A 23,698-nucleotide genomic window follows, 5' to 3' on the forward strand; every position below is an offset into this window, starting at 1 on the left:
GAATCTGCCAGGGTGTAATGAATTTGTCTTGCGATACGACTGCTTATGCTTGCTTTATCTGCTGCTAAATGCCCAACCCATTCTCTCTGCATTGTCATAACACGAGCTTTGTTCTGACCCATGGTGCAGATGCGCTTTGGTTGCACTACATCTTCGCTTCTGTGCTTTTCCATCTCAGCCACTTGCTGGTCCACCTTCAGTCTAATTTGTCTTCTGCCGCTCTGTTTGTGCGTCAGCAAAGCTTCCATATAATGTTGCCATTGACTTTGAGCTTGGGAAGCTCAAAGTCTGATACCACAGATGTGGTATCAGGTCTGGATTCAGAGTGGCTAGTTCATCTTTCTCTGTGCTGATGAGCAGCCCTTGGATAGCAATAGTCCCTGCTCTCCTCACGTAGCCTAGCCAACTCTTTTTGGGGACAAAACTTTAACCAAGAATCCATAACCCAACTCAAACAGAGTTCAAAGCACATTTGCCTCACCAATCTGTTGATAATATTTATGGAAATGAATGTAACACGTTTACTGTGTGCATAGTTTATAATTGCTACTTAGCTCATTGAAAATGTTTGCACATACTGGAAAAGTACAAATTGTTAGGAAAGTTCCTTCCTGTCTTGCAGAAGTGATGATAAAGAATAAATTATTGAAGAAAATTAAGCACTGTAATTGGTGAATATTCCCCTTTTCCTAAGTAAAGCCAGCTATTAGCATCTGATTTGCATTTTATACCATGCAGCAGGAAATATTTAAGTTGACAAATAGGATATTTAATACAGCACCAGATACTTGGCAGTTAGTTATTAACAACTGTTACTGATGTGATTTATTTACCATTATAAAAAGGGCATTACTATGTGAATATGATTCAGAAATTAACTCCAGTTTACCAAGAGGCCCTGACTGCCTGACCTCTTAATATCCTTATAATGATGCCATTTAACATTCAAAGGCTTATTCAAGTCATTCACTGCTAGATTTGTTTTAAAAGGGTCCACTGTAGGGCAGATATTTGTGTGCGTTAACATTTCTCATTGGCATAGTAGGCACGAGCATTTTTTAAAAGAGAAAAACTCATGAGTAAAGCCATGCTCAGGTTGTTGGGGCAGAGAAGCGTCACAGAAAGAATCCATGGTGCTCCCTTCTCCTACTCCCCATGAATCCCACAGGCTTCTACAGGCTTTAATGCTCTGAAATCCTCCTGGGAGTTCTGTGAGATTTCAACCACTGCCTGCAAGCGTGTCCTGCACATGGGTGGGGTGGGCTTCTCTCCCACCTATCTGTACCACCCATAGGCTCCAATAAACCCAGTGGGGAGCAGATGCTACCCACCTGGCAAGGGGCTTCTTTGTGGCCAGTAAGACTCAAACTCATCTGTGTTGCTTATATCGCAGGTTCTTGCACTGGGAATCTATCATTTTTAGTATGGGCTTGCAAGATTTCACAGGCTTGGTGCAGCGTGCCTAACCACAGCATGGCTGAGGTCAGAGGCACCTCTGGGTCCATCTGCACCAAGCCCTGCTCCAGCAGGGTCGCCCACAGCAGGGTGCCCAGGCCCATGTCCAGGCTGCCTGGGAAGATCTCCAAGGAGGAGACTCCACAACCTCTCTGCTGTGTGCAGTAACGTGTAATCAGGCAGGATGGATGTGCCTGTTTGGGGTACTCCTGCACACAGATTCCACTCTTCCCTACTCCTTTTTCTCAGTTTAACTTTGCCTTCTAGAACTTCCCTTTTTCCATCTAAAAATACCTATTTGTTTGACTTTATTTAACCTTAATTATTCTTCAGTTGAAAATCCAGGTGTGATATTTAGTATTTAGATAATTACCTATTTAATGTGATGCAGGTTTCACAGCTGTTGAGTTCATCTATTTACTTTTTCTAATCCTTGCTCAAATCTTGGTAGCACAGGTAGCTGTCTTCCCCTTAACCTTTCAATTCTCACTGAGAAATTATTTTTAAAGTTACTTGGGAGTTCTGACTGTTCCAGTTGGGAAGTGGTTTACTGGGGCCAGTAATGCACCAGCACAAGGGAACCATAAGCATGCATTTTCAGCTTGTAGTAGGCATAAATGACAATTGCTGAATCTCACCTTTCTTGTTCTTTTTTAAACGCACCTGTTTGTGTTTCATTAGGTATGGGCAACAGACCTTGACCTTTGCTATAGTGACCAGCTGGCTTTGACTCAGCTCTCGTTGTATGTGACAGATGGAAACCTGGATTGTTGCTCTGGCCTCTCTGAAGTACCTCTTGGTTCGAGGAAAACGAAAAGTCAATGCACTCGGCGCAAGGAGACAAAAAAGGTAAGCAGCGATTTGTTCACAAATAAAGTTATTAATATAAGTTACTGAAAAGTTAAAAATCTGCCCTGGATCGCTGCTCTGGAGGAGCTGAATAACAAAACTGCTGCTTTTAGATTTTAGAATACTAATAAAATAAATGGGATACTGTCACATTAGAAATTAAAATAAAGGTTCTGAATGCCGATGGGTAGTTGATTATTTATCCTTTGCACTCAATAATGTTGATTTGTGATAACAACTAGCTTCTAAATAAATATCTTTCAAGTTGTAAAAAACAACTCTGGTAGTTTCTAAGTTGCAAGAAAAAGGGAGGAGGTGAAAGCACTGCTGTATAGGAGTCACTTAAAAGCAGTCAAGAGGAAATCTGAGCCCTCAGCTCACGCATTGTGATTTGGAATCAGCAGTCAGTACTGAAGTTCTACCCCAGCTTTGTACTTTCGTGCACAAAACTAAGTGTGCAACAATCAGAGCTGCATCCACAGAAGGATCCAGATGCCTAAATCCCTCTGAGCTCTCACTTGCATTAAACCCAAATGTTGGTTCTCAGAACCTTAGTACAGTTCTGCACAGCACTGGAGCCTCCAAACCATTCAGTATTAATTACGAACACAGCCATCTGAACAGGAAGAACAACTCAGCACCCTGAGCTCCCTAAGCAGGAGTATGCAGTCGTGTTCCCCCTTTCTTGCTCTCGCTGGACCAGTTATGAAGCCCAAGGGGGAGAAGGCAACAGTCTGCAGCACAAAGCAGGACAGCTGAGCCCTGCAATCCCTCCTGCTGGATCTTACTGCTCTCTGTTGCTAGGTGAAACTCATCCACACTCAGTGCCACGTGTTGTGCTGCACACGATGCCCAGGTGCTGGAGGTCATAGGTTTTGCTGTGGTAGGCTGGCAGTTCTCAGGCAGGTATTGACCTTTGCTATAGTGACCAGCTGGATTGCTGCGTGCTTGGTACTTCTGCTGCTTGTCATTCTCACCTTTAATCTCTCTGAGTACTCTAAGTTGCATCCATAATAGAGCTTTACAGGGATGTGAGTTTGCAGAAGATGTTTCTATATTACTTTGAAACTCTATGAGCACTCTATCATGGGTGCTTTCATGGCTAACAGGACTATTTTTTATTATGGTGACCTGTTATATTAAAATGCTCTTATTGGTCCAGGATTTAATGAGACTTCTCAACACCAAGACTGTCCCTCTAAAAGGGAAGAAAGACCTTTAGGAAAGTCTGAGGTTAAGAAGTATGTATATACATATTCTTATGTATATAGGTATACATAAGAAAGGTGCTGTTTTTACACGTTTTGACTGAAGAGTCATAACTCCCCTTTTTCTGACAAAGAGGAGGAATGTAGCACCATTCCAAAAATGTCATGGATCTGTAATTCAGAGGTTAATGAGCTCTTGATCTATTGTTCTTGTCAAGCAACCACTTTTAGTTGGAGAGAAGTAAATTAGGTATGATTAGTCCCAGTAGTACAAGTTTTAGAAATGAAAAATAATCAAGTAGCAACTTTTTTAATTAAAATTCTGTCAGAATTTACATAAATTGTCACTGTATCCTTTATTTTTCTTCTTTCTTTACTTCTGAGGTTTTTATCTCCTTAAGAGTTAACTATAAAAAAGTGCTCTCTCTGGAAAGCATCTTTAGGGAAAAAAACAAGCAAACAGAGAGACAAATGCTTTTACAGCACATGATCTGTAATGAATGATTAAGTAAAACACTTTGTGTAAAATTATGATGTTAATAATGATTCTGTCCCTTTTAATTTATTATATATTCTCAATCCTAGTAGGTTTGATTTTGATAAAATGGAGCAGCAACTCAGTTTGTGTGATGATTTTATTTTTAGAAATCCTTCTTTGAAAGAACAAATTTCCTAGATACTGCTGCTACTGTAATTATGTACAAAACCAATCACTCATTATAGTTAGGATACATTATCTTCTAGACAGATGAGGCTAAATAAGCAACACATTAATAATTCATACTGCAGTTCATTATGCATGTGTATGCATGCTTTGTAGCTGAAATAAGCACCTCATCAACCTGATGCCAACCCTTAAACAATAGTTCTGTGTTATTGCAGCCACATTCAAGTTTACGCTTGTTAAACTGCTACTTGGATTATTTTATCAAGCATTCATTTATTTGTGGTCCCCTACTGCAGAGAACAGATTTTGGAAGCTCCTTTTTTAAGTTAATGACTTGAGCAATGGGTGTTATTAATTCTCAGAATATTATAAACATGATTAATTTTCAGGCAGAGATGTATTATATAAGGATTTCAACTATGTCAACTTAAATGAGTCACTGTCAAAACAAATATTATTTTGGAGAAAATACTGTAAATTACATGCTTCCATGTACAGTATCCCCACTCCGAACAGAGAGCCCAGTATTCAAAAGAACATTACAGAAAAGCCTCAGTTTAGGAGAACATCTATCAAATTATATGCAATGCAACATTTCTGTTCTCTTGGCTTAGGCACTGATAAAGCTTAAACTCAAATGTGGTACTGACTTTTATCCGTGGCACAAACCCCACTGGTACCAGCTGAGTATCTCCCTGGAGTCACTGAGCTTGAGCAAAGACTTACTGGGAAAATATCACATGTCCAGCCCTGAAGAAACCTGCTTGAAATTTCACTATTCTATAATTCTGTAGTTTACATCTATGATATACAGGTTTGTGTACAGTGTAAGGTGAGGATTTAATCCTCACCTTCCATAGGCATGGAAATGCCTATGTTCAGTAGACTTTGTTATGAGCAGGAATTCCTCCAGAAGCAATCAGTGGCCTTAGTCCATGCTTACACTAGTGCAACTGAGAAAAAAAATGGTTTATTAAGATAGAAAAATCTTAGTTTCTGATAAAAAAAAAAAATTGCATGAAAGCAAAGAAACTTGTGTTGTTTTCTTCAGCCTTCTCCAAGAAGTAACCGCTGTGCAGTAGCAAGCAGTCAGCTGAGGCACTCCAGTCTTTCAGTCATCTACTACAGTGTTTTCCTCCAGATGTGTAAAGCTCATGGTGTTGGATTTGACCTCCAGGTATAAACAGTAAAGATTACGAATCATGATATTCATTCTGCGTAATTTTTGTATGTAACTTCTCATATGGTGAAACCATTTAGTAAAAGGTAAAGTAAATGGTTTAGCATAATATAAAGTGTTCCACTGGAGCTAGCTCCTTGCTGTGTGTTTAATCTAGAGTTATGTTCAAGGGGACCTATAAGAATACATCAGCATTAATTTTATTTTAAATTGTTATCACAATGCTAATTAATGAACTCTAAGTTAAGTAAAAGTCTTCAGTTGTTCCTGCAAAAATTACTCTAGTATTACGACCATCACCTGCTAGCTTACTTTAGCTGGGATTGAAAAACGTCTTGAAAAACAGCAGTACGCTGATGTCAAGTGCTTTGGCTTCTGCCTGGAAGCAGTCAAGGACGAAGGGTGTTACCACATGTTTAAGTTACACACCAGGGAGTGAGGCACTGCTCTCCTGGCTGGTTTATTTGCACAGCTCTGTGGGCAAAAAGGATTATGGCTGTCAGCCAGGGGCTGTGCTTGGGCTTAAGACAACACTAGCACAGAGTCTTCAGGAGAGCACTTGGCCTAACAAGGCCACTTCACACATATATATAAAATACACCTTCAGAGGCAAAGAGGTCAGGTGATGAGGGAGAACAGAAGAGGGATGAAGAAATGAAAATGCAGTCTTTGCTAGGAAAGGAAGTGCTTAAGGCTTAAGAACAGAATTGTACAAGGAAAACAATAAAATGTAAGGAATGTAGAAGGTGTTAGGTGAGACAGTAGAGCAGATAAGAGATTTCAGATCCTAGGGCACAGGGTTTCATTGGGAAATGCAGAGTTTGACGTGTTTTCCCAATAAACCCTCCCCAGGAATGGCACCTGGTCATGAGATCTCTCTCAGTGCCATGTGGTAAGTGTTGTCAGTGCATCTAAAAATCAGAGTTTTGCTGCTGAGCAAACAGTCACCAGTATCAGGCCCATGATGAAGCAGAGCAGAGGTTAATGAAAGTTCATGCCCTGTGTTTATCAGAACAAAATTTAAGAACAGGAAAATCTAAACTTTTTCACTGTCTAAACTGAAGCAAGTATAAATCTTTTAGAGGTTAACTTGTATCTTGTTAATATAACTGTGTAAAGGGACAATTTTTAAGGTACTTACAACCATTTCTTATTGCACTAGAACAAAAGTATTTCCTACTGAATAGACTTCAACATGTGTATTCTGTTTTGGTGAAGTTAATATATTGTATACTCTACAATAATTTGAGCATTAATCTACTTAACTGAGCAATAATCCACTGCACACAGTTCCAAACTACCCTTTCTTAGATATGACGATCTACTTACTGTCCAATATGTTTGTTATAATTATCGCTACTTTAGGAATAATTAAAGCAGATTTGTCTTTCTATTTCACAGGAGAAACAGGGAACAGTTTTTATATTGTATGACGATCAGAAGCGATACAGATTGGGAATGATGTAAGTAAACACTGTCAGTTACCTGGACTGATAACCAGCTGGGAACACAGTTTATCTGTAAAGAGAGGCACAACAGTGTGTGCTGGCTTGGGTTCTAACAAAAATTGTGCAGAAAACAAACAAGTGTAGTGACTTCGGTACTTTTACACCTCTGGGAGTTGATTTGGCTCAATAACTCAGCAGGAAGCTGTCTTTCATTGGATTAATTTTCCTTGAGGCTAAAACAGAATGAGTGCACAGACAGGTACATAGCAAGTATATAGCAAGTATGGGAGTTATGCAAGATAAATGTGGAGAAACTGAAGATCACTGGTAAATCCTTTTCAGAGTCTGCAAGTCTCTTGGATTGGCCAGTCCCTATTTGTGTGATTTCACTTTAATTATTAACCATGTGCCTCGGAAAATAGAGCCCGTATGTTAGAGATACCGCATCCTACCTAAATTCTTTCTGACTCCTTTAGGATAATACCTCAGAAGTTGCTCCCCTCGGTAACAAACAGCACCACCTCCTGGATCACCAGCTTGGGTTGGCAGTTGTATTAATGTATTACTAAGAATACTGTCATATATTTGCCATATATTCTGATCCCAGATTGCCTTCCACTAGCTTTCCAGTGCAATTTCATTATCTTAATGTGGAATTTTTGAGGATATAATGGTTTATTATAAAATCACTAAAATACCTAAAGCAGCTATATAATCCATTTTGCTACATTGGAGATCTATTGTCAGTTCCAGTTAGCAAACAGGGGACGTTGTTCCTCAGTACAACATCCTATTCCATGAGACAGCGTGCACCGAGAGTCTGTACGTAGCACTGAGAAATCAAAGCCTCAAAAGGTAACGTTTATACTTCTAAGAAAGCTACAGCAATCTAAGAAATGCTGATACTGCTGAAATTCCCATTAGAAGTCTTTTACAAATAGTAGGCAGAATTAACAGTTCTTCGAAACTAATCCAGGTATTTAAAGTGTTCTGGTGTCTCACTCCTAACTCAATGACTGTCTTTTACTTGGAATAACTGAAACCTTACTGCTTACTTCTGCTGTTGATTAATAAAAATTATTTATTACACAAATCCTTTCTGTTGACAAGTTAAAATGGAGCCTCATCTTTCATATCTCCCTGAAGATTGCCACCTTGTGAGATTGAAAATACTCATTAAATTCCATCACCAGACAGGCACAAATGAGAGGGCGATTGTTTTTAAGCATGTGAAGGGAATCATTGGTAAACTCATTTGTTTGGATATCATTAACAGAACAATCGGAGAGGATCTCCAGGGGGTCCTCATGACCTTTGCTCGCAATCTCTTCATCATCCATCAAGAAATATCAGCACCTAATATGCAAGGCGAGACCAATTTTAAGGTGAGGTGTTAATTAACTAACGATCCTGGTTAATTTCTGTGCAAGGGCTGAAAATACCTCATGCTGTATCATAAACAAGTGCTAAACCATTCCTTTCTTACTGTTCGCAGTATGTATTTTGCAGTGTCTAGGTCAATATAGTAAGTCTCCCAAGGAACCTGTTAGTTAAATTTAAGTTTGAAACTTTTTCTTTGAGAAGAGACATACTCCAGCTTGAAGTCATTCATAATGCAGCGCTCCTGATTTTCCCTTGAAAAAGCAAAGGAGTAACTGGTGCTGCTTCAGACAGTTCCATCTCAATTGGCTATTTTATCTTAAAACATCATCAAGGTAGGAATTTTAAATTAGAAACAAGCTTCTCATTTTTAATAGCTCCTTAGATTATTAACACTGATTTAAGCAGGCAGCCACGGAGTACTCAGTTTGTTACTTCACATCCTTCCGCTTTTGTTCCATTACTTTTTGCCATCCATTTTGTTCCCCATGTTTCTCTGCTCTTTCAATGTGCCTGCAGTGCCCACCCTTGTGTGCCAGAGGATGCGCTCTCATGCTGCCTGAGGAGGCAGGACAAGGTGCTGGGGCTGGCACACTGGGAATGTTCTCCCACGAGTGCGTACGTTCGCTCTGAGGCTCCTTTGTGACAACCTAGCTGCCAAAAAGAGACAGCAAAGCAGTAACGAATCCAACCCTGTGCCCTGCAACAAGCGCTCATTACAATGCTGCTTTTTGATTCCAGAGAACAGCTAAACTTTCCGGAGGCAGTTCTTTCGCTAGACTAGACGACCTTTAACTTTACGAAGTTTCTAAGATTTTGTCTGTAAGCATTTTGTAGAAGGGGGAGGGGGAGCACCGTGTTACGGATTCGCATCTTAAGTCACATAACATAATTTGTCAGACTCTTTCCAGTGTTAACTCTGACAGTATTTTCCTCTGATAAGCAGACTGTGAAATGAGAGTTTTAGAGAAGATATAATTAAATTTCAATTTAATCCTGTTACAGAAAAACAAAATATATTTTTTTTCAATCTGAGGGAGTGAAAAGCAGCCACTGAAGAAAGATATCTTCATAGTGAGTTAACAATGATTTACATCTGTGAAATAAAGCACCTGTTAGCTGATTAGAAATACAAAGTGCAAGGAATTATATTTTCATTTCTCAAAGTTTTGTACATACTTCATATTATTCTAGCAGACTCCAAGTAATAGTAAATTTACTTGCTGCATCCTCTCCTGTGTAACACTTTTTACCTTTTCGAAGCAAGTACAACCAGCTGTGCATTTTGGCTGCTAGATTTCATTATAATGTCCATTAAATAACTTGTATTCCTTGAATCTGTTGCAGATGGCAATTCAGGATATTGAAGCAATTCTAGGAGTTACAGCAGAAAACAAACTGAAATTGGAAGAAGAGCATCCTTCAAAAGCAGATGCTCTGAAAGAATAGTTAACAGAAGATGTTTAAGTGCCTCACTCTTTATGCTTCTGGAAATGCTTTCTCATCCGTAAGAACAGGTTTGGTTTTCCTTCTGCACTGGCATGTGAATATTAACTGGGACAATAAGTATCCATGATTTTTGAATACAGTAATTACAGAAATAGTCCTTATTTCACAAAAATAAACTATTCAAAAACAGAGAATCATAGTAAATGTCCCTGATATTCATATGGTGGGTCCTGAAGTATCATATTTGTTTTTAAAACCTTCTTAATAGAATCGTGGACTCTAAAGGAGAGGAGATGATCTCCTCTGACCTGCAGTCCATATATCTTTATACCTTTACCAAGCCTACAACTTAAAACTGATCTTATTGTATCTTCAATAGATATCTTCAAATATAGGTTCATGGAAACAGACTGTCTGCTGCATCCCTAGCCAACTCCCGCATGGTGAATTGTCCTTACTCTTAAAGCCATTGCCTTACGCCTACTCTGAATTTGTTTGACTTCAACTTTCAGGACTGGATCTTGTTATGCTCCTGCCTGAGAAAATGAAGAACTGTTTGGTATAAAAGGACACATTTCTATGGAATGAACCTTTCAGTTCCTTGAATCAAAAATCCTAAGTGAGATTTTGTTTGCTAACATTCCTGTAGAAGTGGTGTACCCAAACCTCATGAAGTATTCCAGTAATTTTGTCTCTGGTGTTATAAAATGAAAATGCCATTCTCTACATTTTAATGATCCCCTGCGTGTATGTAGAGATATCATACTATGTTTGTCACTATACCAAATAACCAAATCATTTCCGATTGAAAATAGCCCTGTGATCCTAAGCTCCCTTTTGAACCTACTATCTTCTAAAATACAGGCTTCCCACACAGGAGTAGGTCCTGTGCTCTTCTACCTATACATAATATACTTCATTGCTGTCTTTTCCTCAAGTCCAGCATCTCAGATTCCTCTTTAGAACTGATCGTCCTTATTGTTATCATTCCTGTATTTGTTACCTACAAGCTTTTGCAGCAGTTATTTTATGCTCAGTTTCAAATTATGAAAAATAATAGTAATAACATCAGTGCAACAGTAGATTCTGAGAATCACATTTGTACTATAATTCCCAGTATACCATGGCTTCTGCAGACCTCTTCATCAGATATATTCCATATTTCAGACGCTGCTGACTTTTTCATCAGAATTATTGTGTGTTGTTATATTGAGAACGACTGCTACATTTGTACAATTGCCTCTGTCCATCAGATCTGTAACTTTATCCCAAAAGAAAACACATTCTAAATTATACTGTAGAAGAGCTCATCTTTCTCTCTTGGACGCTTATTATGGTATTGTGCATGGCAAGTATCTCTGGGCTTACTACCCAAAAAACTCAGGCAAAACCAGTTTTAAGACAAGTTATGAATGTGAGCAAGCAATTAGAGATTGGCATCTTATTTTTTCCAGTGCCTCTGACTCTTTGACCTATCAGCTTCATACACAGTCTTCTGTGTTAACAATTTTCTCTTCTTATTCAGCCACAGAAGTAACTCCTTGCAGATGGGAACATCTGCATAAATACCGATCCACACTTCAACTAAAAATCTAAGTGTATTTTTGTTTAATTCTTGTTTGCTCTTGTACCTTTCTGACACCATCTCAGTGTTGAGATTTTTTTCTACATAAATCTTACACAGATTTTTCTAACGTGAAATTTAGCCAGTGAACATTCTTCCTAGAAGTTTCCATGGTTAGAAATGAAAACAGCAGAGGTCCTTTTGGCTGTGGAAGGTGTAACAGTGATCTCTCACTTGCCAAGAAATAATTTGCCAAGAAAACATAGTATAATTTCTCATTTGTTCTTCCAACAAGATGAGATTTATTTGTTCTATGTTGTTCTTTGACATGCTAAAGACTAGTATGTTTTTCTTACATTCTCCTCACTGCATTTATAATATATTCTCTCCTGTTTTAGTGCCAAGATACTCTTCAAGGATTTTTCACTTAGCTTGATCTCCCAGTGCCCCATTATGGTCAATGAAAAAAAAAAAAAAAGACCAGCATTCTAGGGGAGGAGGTATAGAAGGACACATTGGTATCAGCCTGGGAGTCAGCTAGTTTCTTAAGGGTTAAGGAAAATTAAGCTTTGATCCAAGCCAGAACAACATAAGGTCTGAGAGGCTCATTAGTTCACTGGCACTTAATAGACTGCCGTGTCCTAGGAGTAAATGAAACCTGCACTTCCTTATGTCTTTGTTCTATTCTGACAAAAGAAAACTGTACCTGTTTTTGCAGAGAACAAGCGATCTGAAAGTTCCCGTGGTGAGAGAGATTTCTCAGTATGTGCAAAGTGTGAAATGTATTTCGAGGAAAAAAGTTTTTAATTACTATTAACACTTCTGAGCGTTGAGCTGATGGATGGATTGAAACTGCTTCACAGTCTCTCACATTCAACTCCCATGCTGCTGGTGCCAAAAATGTATTTTTTTAATACAGCAGCTATAAACAGAAATTATCATCTTCCAAAAAGCAGTCAGAAATACCGCTATGATTCTCCTTTTCAGACAATGGAAATATTTATTTCCACTCCCTAAAGGAATGACAGAGTTCTTGAACCGTAGCAGGAATTTTAGCAGTATTTAGAACATTATCTAGACTGGGAAGAAACACAGCAAGTGGGAAAGGTGGGATAAAAGATTACCCAGGCATTGCTGCTCATCAGAAATTGCCAAAGAATTCTGTAGCTAATGACAGCAAAAGCCCAGGCTGGTTCCCCAGCTGCAAGGTGCAGAGGAATGCCTGTGGAAGAACAGGAGGGGCAGTAGGGCCGGGCATCAGCTGCAGAAGACAGACAATTAAAATAAAGGCATCGTGCTTTCGGTGGGCCAGGGCTGCAAATGAAGACATGCATTCAGTTGATAGCATTTCATGGATCTCAAATGCTTTTTAAAATTACATCTGTGTTAAACGTGTTTGTGCAAGAACTGACAGATTGTAGCCTATGGACTCCCCATCCCAGGTCGTTCTCCCCACCAACAGGCAAAATGCACAAAGCACCAACCTGACTGCTTCATGTCCGTGTGAAGTCCCGTCACCTCTGCGCGCAGGGCTGTTGTTCCTGTCCTGTAGACTGTCCCTCTGATCTTAGACACTGAAGCAGTCACAGCCATCATGTGTTTTTGTGGCTCCTGCTGTTGGCTTTCATGGCAATGATAGCTCAGCTGCTGTGGGCTACATTGTAGTTTGCTTGGGAATGCTCCTTGCCCTAGAAGTTCTGCCTCTTTGCATTGACTACACAAACGTCTGGAGCTGGAGAGTACGCCTCGGCAGCAGAGGAATACAAGGGATGGGAGATCTTTCCTAATGTCCCATTTCCTTTAAAAAATCTGGTTTTTAAAAGTAAGTTTAAGAGAATTCGCCACCTACAATCTTGGTTAAAGCTAACAAAAATTTAAGATGTGAAAATGGCACTACCAGAACTGCCTGACTACACCAGAATCCAGCACACGTGGAGACCTTAATTGTGAAGTTAAATATTAATGGAAGACTTTTGAAAGTATGCTCCATACTAGTTCCAGCTTCACCTTTAAAAAACAGGAATTTCGGTCGTGATTCTTGAGTAGTGTTAAGCATACAGCGTTTTTCTGTGCACTGGAAAATGCAGGTGGTCTGTAGGGTGTGTTGTCTCAGCAAGGATACAACTGTGTTCTCTCAACCAGCAAAAAGTTACACTGGCTGCCAGAGCTGAAGAATCTTCCCTTTGTTATTTTTTAACAGCGAAGTATCTAGAAATAACTCCCAAGTAACTGCGCTGAGGTATGCTTGCTGGATAGGCAGTATACGCTCTATTAAGTGTGGGAGGTGAGTTTGAGCCAAATTTGTTACTGACGATGATTAATAATTACTAGTTCCACAGACTCGTAGTGCATTGCAGTAAGTAAACATGGCACACTGTTGGTAGTAACTGACGAATTAGCGTGTCCGCGCCACACAACTCAACGGTTTAAGATTGCTGAGTGTGAGATATCGCCTGTAATTATTAAAAGGAAAAACCTCTCGCTCTTCTGTACAATTTTCCTCAAGCAGAACGCCTCGCGGTTGAAACCGCGGCGGTTATGGAGGTAGCTCATACAACGGGGCACTGCTCATCGAACACCTCTCCTCACAGCGCTGCACCACGCCGCCCCTCAGCGCCTCTTCCCGCCCAACGTCGGAGCGCCGCCCCTCAGCGCCTCTTCCCGCCCAACCTCGAAGCGTCACGCGCCGCCCCTCAGCGCCTCTTCCCGCCCAACCTCGAAGCGTCACGCACCGCCCCTCAGCGCCTCTTCCCGCCCAACGTCGGAGCGCCGCGCGCCGCCGGCACATGCGCGGGAAGCGCGGCCGCCTCGCGCACGCGCATCGGCCGGCCCCGCCGGAGGGGGCGGGGCGGCCCCCGGGATGCAGGCGCTGAGGCGGCTGCACGAGGCGGCCGTGGGGCTGCTGCTGTGGGGGAGAGCGGCGTCGGCCCGCCCCGACGCTTCGGAGGTGCTGAGCCAGCACCTGCGGCAGCGCGGCCTGCCCCACTGGACGTCGTACTGCGTCAAGTACAGCGCGGTGCGCAACGATCAGTTCGGCCTCTCGCACTTCAACTGGCGCGTGGACGGCGCCAACTACCACGTCCTGCGCACCGGCTGCTTCCCCTTCGTCAAGTACCACTGCTCCCGCGCCGCCCCGCAGGACCTGGCGCTGCAGAACGCCGCCTTCACCGCCCTCAAGGTGCTCAACGCCGGTGAGTGCGCGACGCCCGGCCCCGCCGCCTGCCGTGCCCTGCCCTCCCCGCGTCTCCCCCCGCCGCCCCCGGCCGCGGGGCCGCGCCCTCCTCCGGCGGTGCCCGCGGTTCGGCCCGGCGCTGCCGCCCTCCTCCGTGAGGGCCCCGAGCGGCGCGCGCCCCGCCGTGCTGCCCGAGCTGCTGTGTGCGCTGCGGCTCCGCGCCTGCCGCCCTGCGGTGTCGGTCATCCTGAAGCCGCGCGCTGTTAGCGGGGTGAACCGCTGCCCTCTGAGCAGGCACCGAGGCTGAAGCGCAGCGGTTCGTTTCTCCGGAGGAACCCGCGCTGATTTCTGCATCTTGCAGTGGGCCGTAGAGTGCGGCGCTGGCACCGGGCTGATCCCGAACAGCTCCCGTGCTGTCCGCGCTTGTAAATAAATGGAATCGGTACCTCCACGTCTTTCAAAACGTGTATTTTAAAGTCGTGTTTTCTGTATGTTTCGAAATATACAGGTATATATCAAAACTTAGTTTACGGATGCAACGCTGCCAGCGTTTAAATAACCATCTCCATCCGTTCCTTGTTTTTATATTCAAAAAGAAATTCTCCTTCACTTTGCATGCCCTCAGTAATTTCCTGCTCCTCATCTTCTCACCTTTCCATCAGACTTAGTGAGAAAACAGAACTACAGAGATTGATGTTTTTTTTCTGTAATAACTTTTCATCTGATTTTATTCCCCCCCCCAGAGTCAGACATTTCTCTTTCTTGCAGCTTCTGTGCATGTGCCATACCTAAATGATGGGCAAGCACGACTGAAATGTCGGCCCATCTCTGTTGAGAATCTAGTTTAAGCATTTAGGTATCTTGAAGAACATTAAATTCAGTGCTCTGTGTCTTACTGAATTGGAGGCCTAAATCCATCTCCATTTTTTGTCCTGTGTTAGGTGAAATGTTGTTCTCTGTAGCAGGTGGTAATTCAGCAGCGTTAAAAATGATGGCACTTTTTGTAGTCGTGACTGCTGATCTCATTTATCCCCGAAGCAACTTCTCATTGATCTGTGAGGGCAGCACCAGTTCTTCTTCCCACTTCTGTCTACTCTCGTGCATAGGAGACTGAGCTGACATCTGGGTGGATGTTTATGTGAATGTGTTTGGATTTTTTTTAAATCAGAAGAAAGCAGACTTTGTCCATGATCACATTCCACTGCTTCCATCCCATTTTCTTCTTCTGTTGTGTGCTGCTCTTCTTGAGCTGCTTTCTGATTCGTGTTTGTTTCATACACAAGAAGCATAGTGTGCACCCATACCTGCTTGTGAGCGTTTCAGTAAGGACAAAATGTTATTAGGACAGCTTCACAGGAATGCTTTCCCTCTATTTAATATCTGAGCCATTATTCTTTACTGTTAATCATCAGGTTTAATTTTGCTGGCTGTCTTTGTATGTAACGTGTTTTTGTCTTTTCATAGGCATCCCAACCTTACTGTATGGAATTGGCTCCTGGTTCTTTGTCAGTGTCACAGAGACTGTTCACACCAGTCACGGCCCAGTTACTATTTATTTTCTAAATAAAGAAGATGAAGGTGCAATGTACTGAAATGGTGCCCTCAAGTACTGTCAGTTGGTGGGTTTCCATGTTACAGCTGCTACAAATATCTGCTCCCGGTGCCTAAAAAGAACTGAAGGCAGCTCTGTGTTTTTACACCGTGTATTCTTTTACTGAACACAGTGTCTTCAGGAAGCTTCATGGAATTTTTTGCTCATAGGTTTGTTTCTGGAGAGGATAGTAAGGTTGAAAATGTAGAAGCCTTGGGAGAAGAACTAATATCTCTAAGGGCGTTAGAATTTACGTAAGTCAGTGACTAGAACTGTTGAAGAAGCTTCTAATAATTTAGAAGGGTACATCAACCAGCGTGGGCACGGAAGCTGTGAATCCATTAGAGTTCTCAGGGTGTCTCTGAAAACACTAAACTGCTTAAATCTAGACTGCCTGGGTGTTTCAGAATATAGTAATTGTTACAACTGCGAGAAGGTTTGAATGAATCCATGGCACTGGCTGCTGGCGCTACCCGGAAGGTTTTCTAGAAAAAAATACCCCTGAGGAGGTTTTTGGTAATAAAATGGCTGTATTCATCACATTTCTTTAAGTGGTATTTCAATAAAGTATCTAAAATATCTGTCATGGTTGGTTTTGTTTTGTTACTTACTTTATAGTATTTCAGTTCCAGATCCAATGCATTATAGTTCTTGTCTTTTGGTTGGTTTATAGGCAAGTAACAGAAACTAAACTAATGTAAAGATTTAGTCCCCAGCGCTAACTTACAAATTGCTGATATTTTTAATTAATGTAGAAGAATGAAAAGAATACGACCCTCATTACCGTCAAAGGCAAATGATTTTTCCAGCTGTATGTGAGAACAGGCAAATACGAAGATGGGAAGACTTAAATTCAGCTGGAAACATGGGCCAAAAAAAAAAAAAAGCTTATATGGAATGTAAACTGTACAGGATATATTACTGGTGCTTAATTTTAATACCAGCAAGTAATGCTGTCTATTCCACGTCCCGAGTCCGGTGGTGGAAGTTGATTATTCCAGTTTTCATAAGTAGGAAGATAAATGTAAAATGAGGAGGTACTGCTTTTGGAGGGCAATTGTTATTCCTAAATAAATAATTACCAAGCTATGGCTACAATAGAATGTAATTTAAATACTTTCTTACTTAATTCCAGATAATGGAACTGTTCCCCACTTAATGAAGCAGTGCAGTTTCCTAAAAGCAACACTGAATAATGCTTTAATCAGAAGAACGCTTACACTATTGTATTTAATCTTGGTGAATACTCTTGACACGAGTTAAATGGGTCTCAGTGATGAAGAAACAGTATTATAAGAAACCTCATTAATAATAAATATGACTTAGTGTTATTCTAGAACTGCATTTCACCGTATTGGAGAAAGTTAAATAACTGCAGCTCATAAGTTTAGAGTCAAATACTGCTCATTCATTGCTGCGGATCTTGTCAATATCCTGCTGTAAAGGTTTAGTCTCAACACGAGGTTGATAAAATGGTTTTTAATTACCAGACTATAAATACAGCTCTTTATTGGAGTTGCACCTCCACTCACTGCAGCTTGTTTGATTTCTGATAATGTGTACTGCTGACTTTGCTTACCTGTTTTTCAATAAATGCAGGCAACGTGACTCCTTGTCCATACGGTGATGGGCAAGTCTCCTTAGAGAACATCTTTGACAAACTACCCTATTGATTACTGCAATTCTGTGCTGCTTGCAGCATTAAATAGAGACTTGATTTCTTGTTCAATGATCTCACTGTGTAACAATTAAGCAAATGTAATATTTTCTTGTATTACATGAAAATCAATAGACCTCTTGCTCTTATGAAGCTGATCATGCTAAAGGATGAACTAGAAGATGTCTGAGGGCAAATATAGCATCATTCATTCGTTTCGCTAAGGCTTGCACGTGACTTGCTGCAGCACATGAAATGGAAAATACGCTAGAAGGGATAACAGGAATTACTGAATCATAACAAAATCGCTTTCAAATACGACTATGTACCCACATCACTGTCTTCAACCAAAGGTAGAAGGCATCATCTGCCTTTCATTCTCTTTTTGCTGTAAGTGGCTGCTTTTTAGTATCTTTTTTTGTTACTCATCTTGAGCTCTGGCCTGAACGCCAGGAGGAAACGTGGATAGCCTGGGCTTGTACCATCTTGTCTACAAATCTGCGTTAGGCTCTGGGGAGCAAAGGAACGGCAAGCAAGGACAGACGTGCTAGCAGTGCTGTGATGGCTCAGCACTCAGCAGAGCCCTTTCTCTTTCAGCTTTCTGACCCCCATTGCCAGGAACTCCTCGCAGCTGTCGGCTCCTATAGGGACAATCCTGGATGAGGGGAACGGGGCCTCCTCTTGTGGAGAAGTCCAAGAGTGTCCTTGAAGCGGGCTTTAGAGATGGGCTTCTCGCAGTTTAATTGTTCAGAGATTGATTGGTTTGTGCATGTAGCACCTAACTGCTCTCTCTTGCCTCTGAGGCCCTTTGGGGTTGTCTTATAACCACAAGGTTCAAGAGGCCGACTTGTAGGGAGCCAGGCTTTGTGAATTCCTCCCGTCCAGGCTAGTTTTCTTGTTGTTTGACTTAACAGGTTCCTTTTGCTGTGTATTATACTGTGCGTGTGTTGTGTTTGCAGCATACGCGTCAGACAATTTTTCGTATAAATGACTGAATTACAAAGTGACCCTTATAACTTCTTATGAATTTGATCTGCTCCATTTCCATTTGAAACAAAGTGTAGTTTATCTTGTAGCTCTTGCCTTAATTATCTCTGCTGTATTCAAGGATGATGTTTAAATGAGTGAGGGATGACAGAAAAAGGCAGAGAGCTTTGTTTCACCACACTTAACATCTACTTCAGATAAATGAAACCTTACTCTAAGCCCAGAGGATCAGGTAGCTGCTTCTTGTAGCAGTCCTTTTAAACTGTAATGACTACTGGGGGCATCTTAACCTAAACGAGCGCTTAGCATTACATCTTACCTAGGTCAATGGTTTCAGGTATCCAAGTTAAACTGTGCTACTGTAAATTAATGGAAAATGTAACTGCGCTTTGCTGAAAGATCAATGTCCAATAGAGGCTGCACAATCAAATCTTGTTGCAATGATTGAGGTCCTTAATTGCCTTTCAAAGATAAGGTGGTAATCAACATAGGTTTAACTGATCTTTTTTACCAGTTCAATTACATGCTAATGACTACAGCCAACTCAGGATCTTTAACTACTTATACTTATTAAATCTTATGTTTGTAGTGAAAAATTACTTAAGCCACACAATCGATAAAGCCCGGGTCTTAATTACTATATTTCACTTTTATACCTTTTTGTATGTTTGACAAATGTTTCACTAGAGACTGTGTAGCACTAATGGTAGTACCCCAAGAAATACTGTTTTCTGATATCGCTTCTCCAAAGTGGAATAAGCTGCGTTTTCATGTTTTTTTAACAATGTTTTGTGACTACTAATGCAAACTTAGTTTTAGGCAGTTCATTGTGCTTAAATATCGTTTGTTATGTATAATGGCATTCCTTTTATCACAAGATGTGCTTGATAACCTTCCAGTGGACACAATTCCAGCTTGAAGTTCCTTGCTTTTTTCCACTGTGAATTAATACCAAACTTAGATGTGTCTGCACCAAAGACTGATGCTCCCAGTTGTTGTCAATTCTCTGACATTGATTCAAAAATAAGTGGTGTGTCCCCTTCCTCTGAAAATTGCCCGTCTTTCCCTGGAGTTCTTTTCCCCCATCTTTGGAGGAACCTGAAGCCATGTGGGCCTTTCGTCCGGCTGAGCAGAACGTGCGTCCATCCATAGCTTGCCTTGTGGCTGAAATGCTGTAATCCTGAGTGTGTAGCAGCATTAGCTAGAATCCTTGTTTTTTTTTCCTTTGTTTTTGTATGTTTGTCCTTACTCTCCCTGCAGAAGTTGGCGAGTTCTAAGAAGCTGCTTGCCTTAGCCTGGTACTGTTGAGTTTTAAGTATTCTCAAACCTGTCGATGTTCCTTGCACTACTAATGCTTCCTGGAAAAGGAGAGCAGGAATCTAGAGTTCATTCTTCCCACACTCAAAAGAGAAGTGCTACTGCATTTTGCCACAGTCCTTATCGTTTGTGGCAGTTTAAAACTGATGAAATAGGATTTATTGGAATCATTCTGTAGGCAAAAAAAAAAAAGTTTGAATGGACTAAATAGTCACCTTTGAGAATGTAACACCATTATAAAGATCCTTACTGTCTCAATCTCTTTGCAAACCATAATTGTAGATCTCCTTGATATTATTGAATGAAACTTGGATATTTCTTAATAGCTGAATGCCCTTTAGGCTTCTGATTTACACCAGCTTTGCCAGAAACAAGGAGATTCTGCTTCATGTATTATTTACTTTGGCCATTCAAATTAAATTGGCTTTTGCTGTAGCTCCTTAATCATGTTCACTACAGAAAAGTAAGTTGCCTTGATTTTTTTTTCTGAAAAATACATAGTTACAGAAATGGGCGTCATGTTATGCACCCTTGGTTACTTTCTCAGCTTAAATGTGCCAAAGCAAAAGTGGCAACTTAGGAGATGCAGGAAGGGGAATTCAAAATAGAAATCGTCACTAATATATTCCAAGTTCATTTAAAAGATTTTTTCCTATTTCTAGAAAAGAATAAGATGGTATTACTGAGTTTGCAATTAAGTCATTTAAATAAAGCATGTGTGCAGCAGAACACCAAAATATGCATTAATGATTAGGAAAGTCAGTGTAAATTATTGACCTTTGTGAATTAGTAAGTGAATAAACGCAGCTGCAATAAAGAAGGCTCATATATTTATTACTCAAAATATTTATGACCCACAGATAACTGTAGTTTAACCTTAATTATTTATGCTAATACATCATACTATTCTACTAAAGGCATTGCAATATGTTTTTAGAAAGAAATGAAGTCCATGTAATGAGCGCATTCTGCTGCACTGTAAGAGGTGGTGGTTTTTGTCTGAGCTCAGGTTAGAACCCATCCACATGATTAGCATCTTCAGTGAGGCGGTTCTGTAGGAAACCCAAATATATTTCGATTCAGCATCTAAAAAAGAGAGTTGAAGCCACCAAGCTTTGAAATGAGGGAATGCTTTGTGTTATACTTTAGCTACTTTGGATGTGTTATGGTTGCTACTTGCTTGGTAAGCTAGATTGTGTATGGCTTACATTTTAATAGCAATAGCGTCGCGTGAAGCACAGCTTGTAAGCCTTGTACTACTTAGTTATAAAAGCAATGTGTTACTTTCAGTGATGTTAATAATCCTGATAGAATTATAACTGTAAAATGTGGTTCAAAGCAGTCCTTCAGACAAAAGGTCTGAGCAAGGAAACTTTCAATTTTAAAATGCAAGTTTCAAAATAGATGGCTTCTAAAGAACACTTGAAAATTTTAAGCAAGATTAGAAATACATATTACAAAGTCAGATCTATTTCTTAGAAGAAGAAATGCCATTAAGTATGATTGTTCTACGCTTAGTGATTCATGGGCCTGGTATAGATACGCTTTGTGATGTATGAATTATTTAGTAAGAAAAATCACAATAATTTTGTTGTTACTCAAGAATTTATAGGTTGACAGAAACAATTATGCAGCCCCTGAAGCTGCTTTGGTGGGGTACAGCAATATCCTTAATGATACACAGCCAGTTTGACTCAATCCAACTGGTCTAGTTTGCGTTGTAATTTTTCAGTAACTGTGCATCATATGTAGCCCTTAAACAATATTAATTGTATTAAGCATGAACCATGTCTGTATTCTTTATTTTAAAATATGTTTATAATTTCAAGCAAGAGCTTTAAACATCAAGCTCGTGGCTTTGGGTTTCTTTTTCAACTCAAGAGGAATTTACGATGAGGAGGAGTTTTAAAAGATCGGTTTGAGGCCAGATTCTGCTCCCACCGAGTTGAAAGTAAGATGGATTAATGTCCTGATGTTTGGTTTACAAGCAGCCACTTGCTTCTTAGCCACACTGATTTGTGTCTGCAGTGTGCAGAGGGTTTCTGCCTGTTTAAGCCCTTGCAAAATGAGTGTAAAGGGCATTGAGAAGGCCTGGAAGGAAGGCAGCTGCTTTTGTGCAACTTTGGAAAGCAGGCTTCAAGGGATCTCCATTTGTAATTGTAGTTACCAAGCTGGTACACTTGGGTGATTCTCTCCCGGGAGATGCATTTTTAGAGGAGAAAGACGTGTTTAGAAACACTGGACACTTGACCTACTTTTTTCATGAGCCTAAGGGAATTGCGCTTGCTGCACTCACTGGCAATCTTAAGATTTGAGAAGGAAAAAGTGAATTTCACTGTGGTATGTTTACTGACATAGAAAGTTAGGTATTAATCTTTTTTTCTTAAAAAGAAGAAGAAAGAAAGAAAACTACTGAACCATTGACGAGGTGCCATTTTCTTTAGGAAATGAAGGGCTTATCCTTTTTTGATGTATAACAGCTATCTAGAAACTGGTGCAGGAAGTTCTAGCAGTACCGAGGTTAGAATTTCCCAGATGCTCTGTGGGAGCTCCTATGAGCACGCAGGACTTCTGGCTCTGCCTCATGCTCCACTTCCTTCCTGAGCCTCGTTTCCTTCTCCCCGGTGGTCCCACACAGGACTAGCAGAAATTATTTGGGGATCCTAATGCTTGTTCTAATGTACTTCAGCTCCTCAGACAGCCTCATACATGCAATACATTGCAGCTGGTACAATCCACCTGCTTTCATCTTCACCGAAGATCTGCAATGGGGGCATTGTAAGGGTCAGTGCAAAAACTGCATGTATTGTGTAGGCAAGGAAGTGCAGCGTAGGGAGGACCAGGTGAGCTCTGAGCGCTGCATTTTACATCTGCAGCAGCCTGATTCACTCCAGAGATTCAGCTCATCCATCCCTAAACCAATGGCAGGGAAAACAGGGAGAGAAAACCTGCTAGTTACAGCTCCTTGAATAGCAATATGCAAGAGTAGGGCCAGCAGAGTCAGCTCTTTCTTTCCCTCCTTTTTTTTCTATGGAGTTTTGGTATCAGGACTTAAAACTTCATTGTGTTATGTCTGTGGTAAGGAAAAGATGGAAAATGAGTGTGTTAGATAACTTCCTTTGCAGTGGGAATGAGAGAGGGAAACAATAACTTATTTCCTTACTTCTTGAGGACCGTGCAAGTTACCATGATATCCACGTTGCAGGGAATCAGTGGGGTACAGCATTATTTCCATTCCACTCACTGATGCTCCTCTGAGATCCTGCAGTACGGCAGCGCTAGCAATTTTAGTATTCTTCTGTGTCAGCATTTTGCTTTTCCTTGAAAACAGAGATGTGCTTTCTTCATGTGGCCATCTCCAGATCTCCGCTGTCCTTTCCACCGGCAGTGGAAAGCAGCAGAGAGCAGCAGCAGACTGCTCTGAGTCGATTGCTCCTGTGCTTGTAGCACGCCGCCAGCCTGGGAGGCTGTGCCACTGATGGAGGATGCTTCCCCTGCACAAATAAACATAGAATTTATAGAAGTCTTGCTCTTCGTGATCCTCCTGTAATTAAAGACCTGATGGATTGCTCCTTAACAGATTTTGAATGTTATGTCATTGTGGGTAGACAATAACTTCCAATACATAATTATAAATAGAAAATCCGTGCATATTTCTCGCTGACAGCGTGTCATCTGGATTTAGTGGAGAAAGCCCGACTGCTGCTTTTTTTTTTTCCTGTGGCTTTCTGGAATTCTTGAGCTTTTTGTGTCAGAAACTTTTAAAGAAGAGAT

At 40.9% G+C, this 23,698-nt stretch overlaps 2 protein-coding genes across 12 annotated transcripts in view; both read left to right on the top strand.

Annotated features, from left to right (window-relative positions):
- Positions 1 to 10,946, top strand: part of IQCH (IQ motif containing H) — a 62,335-nt gene extending 51,389 nt beyond the window's left edge. For 6 of the 11 annotated variants that reach the window (XM_021406819.1, XM_021406817.1, XM_021406818.1 and 3 more), the window contains 5 exons: positions 2,137 to 2,304; positions 5,231 to 5,356; positions 6,761 to 6,822; positions 8,084 to 8,192; positions 9,535 to 9,830. In XM_021406819.1, the coding sequence (XP_021262494.1) occupies positions 2,137 to 2,304; positions 5,231 to 5,356; positions 6,761 to 6,822; positions 8,084 to 8,192; positions 9,535 to 9,636 (567 nt within the window). In that variant the 3' untranslated portion in view covers positions 9,637 to 9,830. Of the gene's footprint in view, positions 1 to 2,136; positions 2,305 to 5,228; positions 5,357 to 6,760; positions 6,823 to 8,083; positions 8,193 to 9,534; positions 9,831 to 10,015 lie in introns of those variants that run through there. The other 5 variants (XR_002441707.1, XR_002441708.1, XR_002441706.1 and 2 more) reach the window with 5 other exon arrangements.
- C9H15orf61 (chromosome 9 C15orf61 homolog) lies at positions 14,016 to 16,549 on the top strand. Its single transcript, XM_021406833.1, has 2 exons — positions 14,016 to 14,391; positions 15,837 to 16,549. Exons 1-2 carry the CDS (start codon positions 14,061 to 14,063, stop codon positions 15,962 to 15,964), a joined length of 459 nt encoding a protein of 152 aa, XP_021262508.1. The 5' UTR covers positions 14,016 to 14,060; the 3' UTR covers positions 15,965 to 16,549.

Source organism: Numida meleagris, chromosome 9, assembly GCF_002078875.1.
Source record: "Numida meleagris isolate 19003 breed g44 Domestic line chromosome 9, NumMel1.0, whole genome shotgun sequence".
In the NCBI taxonomy this organism is placed as follows: domain Eukaryota; kingdom Metazoa; phylum Chordata; class Aves; order Galliformes; family Numididae; genus Numida; species Numida meleagris.

Bases quoted from the DNA above. Each gene is read 5' to 3' on its own strand.
- C9H15orf61 (XM_021406833.1), top strand. From the start codon at position 14,061: ATGCAGGCGCTGAGGCGGCTGCACGAGGCGGCCGTGGGGCTGCTGCTG. The intron at 14,392-15,836 runs GTGAGTGCGCGA...GTCTTTTCATAG, and splicing joins CCTCAAGGTGCTCAACGCCG to GCATCCCAACCTTACTGTAT.